This window comes from Tupaia chinensis, unplaced genomic scaffold (assembly GCF_000334495.1).
Source record: "Tupaia chinensis unplaced genomic scaffold, TupChi_1.0 Scaffold000522_1, whole genome shotgun sequence".
Classification (NCBI taxonomy): domain Eukaryota; kingdom Metazoa; phylum Chordata; class Mammalia; order Scandentia; family Tupaiidae; genus Tupaia; species Tupaia belangeri.
Window position 1 is genome coordinate 40272 of NW_006160035.1, and position 2399 is coordinate 42670.

Below are 2399 nucleotides of genomic sequence, written 5' to 3' on the forward strand. Positions count from 1 at the left end.
AAGGGATTGTGGCATGACCACCCCCCTGGGGGGTGATTTCTCACTTTCTGTCTCTATGTCTCTGTCTGTCTGGAGAGCGCATGTGCCCTGTATCAAAAAACCTCTCCAAAAAATAAATAAATAAATAAATAAATAAAATAAAATTTTAAAAAATAAGAAAATAAATGAAAAAAAAGAAACCCATTGTACAATATACATGACATTCTTTGTAGGCTATTCCCGGTACAAAATTGATATCTATCATTAACTTAGTACTTACATAGTATCTTGGCTTGCAGAATGTCCCCCATCTTAAGACACCTTCCATGTCTGGAACTTCATACAGTTGACCATGCAATCCTTCTGGCTTTCCATCTGGGAATGAGGTTGGTTTCAACTCTGTTCTGCATTCTTCCCTTCTGGTTCTCTCTCAGGCCTGAGCTGGTTTCTGTCTCTAACAGAGACACAGCAGCTTGGCTGCTTACTTGAGATAGATGGCTTATACCAGTATCTCAGTGATTAACCTAGGCAATATGACTTAAAACAAAGGCTTTTATTTCCAATCCCCCCACCCCAATTTTGGGAAGATACAATAATGTTCTTTTTATGGCCCAAAGCTTTTAGACAACAACAACAAAAATCTGACTTTTGTACCCACTCCAAAATTAAGAGAAATAACGAGACCCATATAGTTTGTGACTTTGTCAATAGTGCAGGGAATTAGTTCATGATTATAGTTGTGTCTTTCCACAATGTCAAGGCTTTCTTCATATCAATTGTTCTAACGCATATGCAAGCATAGTAAGATAAAGGACAGGGACATGTAAGCCTGCTCAAAGTCAGTATCTACACCAACAGCAGGAGGGAAGGAAATTCTACTCCAATAGTCCGAGGGTGTCACCAGGTTGGAGCCATCATTGAACACTATTCTCCACTGAACACACCATCAATAGGTAATCACTACAGGTTCTGGGCCAGACATACCTCAAGCTACTGTGGTGGAAAGGGCTGATTCACTTTTGTCAGGATCCCCGTGCCTCCAGATTCTAGCAAGGGGAGCTGAAAACTGAGTGCTTAAGCAACTGCTCCAGTTCAAGGGGAGCCACACAGTGAGTGCTTGAGTACAACATCTGCTCCAATTCACTCACGGAAAATAGCCAAAACCTGAATGGCATAGAGTTGTCTGAGTGCCCAGCTTATTTGTTCCTTTATCATGGCAAAGCTCTGTGCCATATATTCTTATCTTTGTGACTAGTTTGGTTATTGGGCCTGTCGTGGCTTGTGGTAAGGGCAGTTTATTTGAGTAGTTCAGTCATGCCTTTCACACAGGTCTGCCAAAGAAGTCAAATGCTTTATGAATGTCAGCAGTCATGAAAACATGTTGGTCAAAGATGTTGTTTTGATGACTGTGGTGTTGGGTGTTTAGCATATGTAAGGCCAGTTTTGAACAGTGCTTTATGCAAACAAGCCTCTCAAAATGTAGATCTGATTGGCTTAGGGAACTTTGTATTCCTCCTCTAGCAGGCATAATTGATCCTGGATATTCTGGGGTCACGGCTCATGAAAATAAAGGGACTGACTGTGGGAAAACAAGAAGTGATTAGTGCCGAAGTGTTCACCAGCCACCAACTGGGCTTATGAAAAAAAGAGCTATATAATGAAAGGATTGAGGAGAGGGTGAAAAATGACACAAAGCTGCTGACTAGGACAAGGATACTCTGGGTGATCCTGGACTCAGGGGATGATCTGGGGGAGAGGTTGGTCCCATGAATGTGTTGCACTTGCTGCTTGTGCCTGTACAGGGTGAAAGCCATGGAACCACTGGCCCAGATCATGAGTCCCACACACAAAATATCATAGAATAACAACAGTGAGTTATATAGGGATAGTGCAGTCCTGTTATTAACAGTCCCAGAACAGTATCCATAATCAACTTTTGCAGTGTTGTTTTTGCTGTTCTGCTTGCCAATCATGTGCATAGAAACACAGATATTGACCAGCATGTTCAGGACCCAACACAGGATGCTGAAAAGTCCAATGTATTTGGGAGTTTGCAGTTTCAGCTCTGTCCACCTGGAGTCTCTGGAGCTTATGGTGATGGCCTGGAAAACACTCAAGAGGCAGGTATTTCCCATAGACACACCCCTGCCCACTCTGTGAACATAGAATACAAGTTTGCACTCAATATCACTCAGGGAATGCTTCAACAGGAAAGCAGCCATTGTCTGTGGAACTCCTTTAAAGAGTATGACCAAGGAGTTGGCTACAGCAAGGTGCTTTATAATCAGATCTGTAGACCTCAGTGTGCATCTGGTGAAATAGAGGAAACTATAATGGTAAAGAAGAAGGAAATTCCCTAGGAATCCAACTACGGTCTGAGATAAGAAGATCACTCCTATTGCCAAGTCACTGGACGCCAT

The 2399-nt window shown here is 42.4% G+C and overlaps 1 protein-coding gene across 1 annotated transcript; it reads right to left on the minus strand.

Moving 5' to 3' along the window:
* Window positions 1-1496: 1496 nt before the first annotated feature.
* Window positions 1497-2399, minus strand: LOC102468516 (vomeronasal type-1 receptor 3-like). The gene has a single exon (XM_014591003.1). The coding sequence runs from the start codon at window positions 2397-2399 to the stop codon at window positions 1497-1499; it is 903 nt and encodes a 300-aa protein (XP_014446489.1).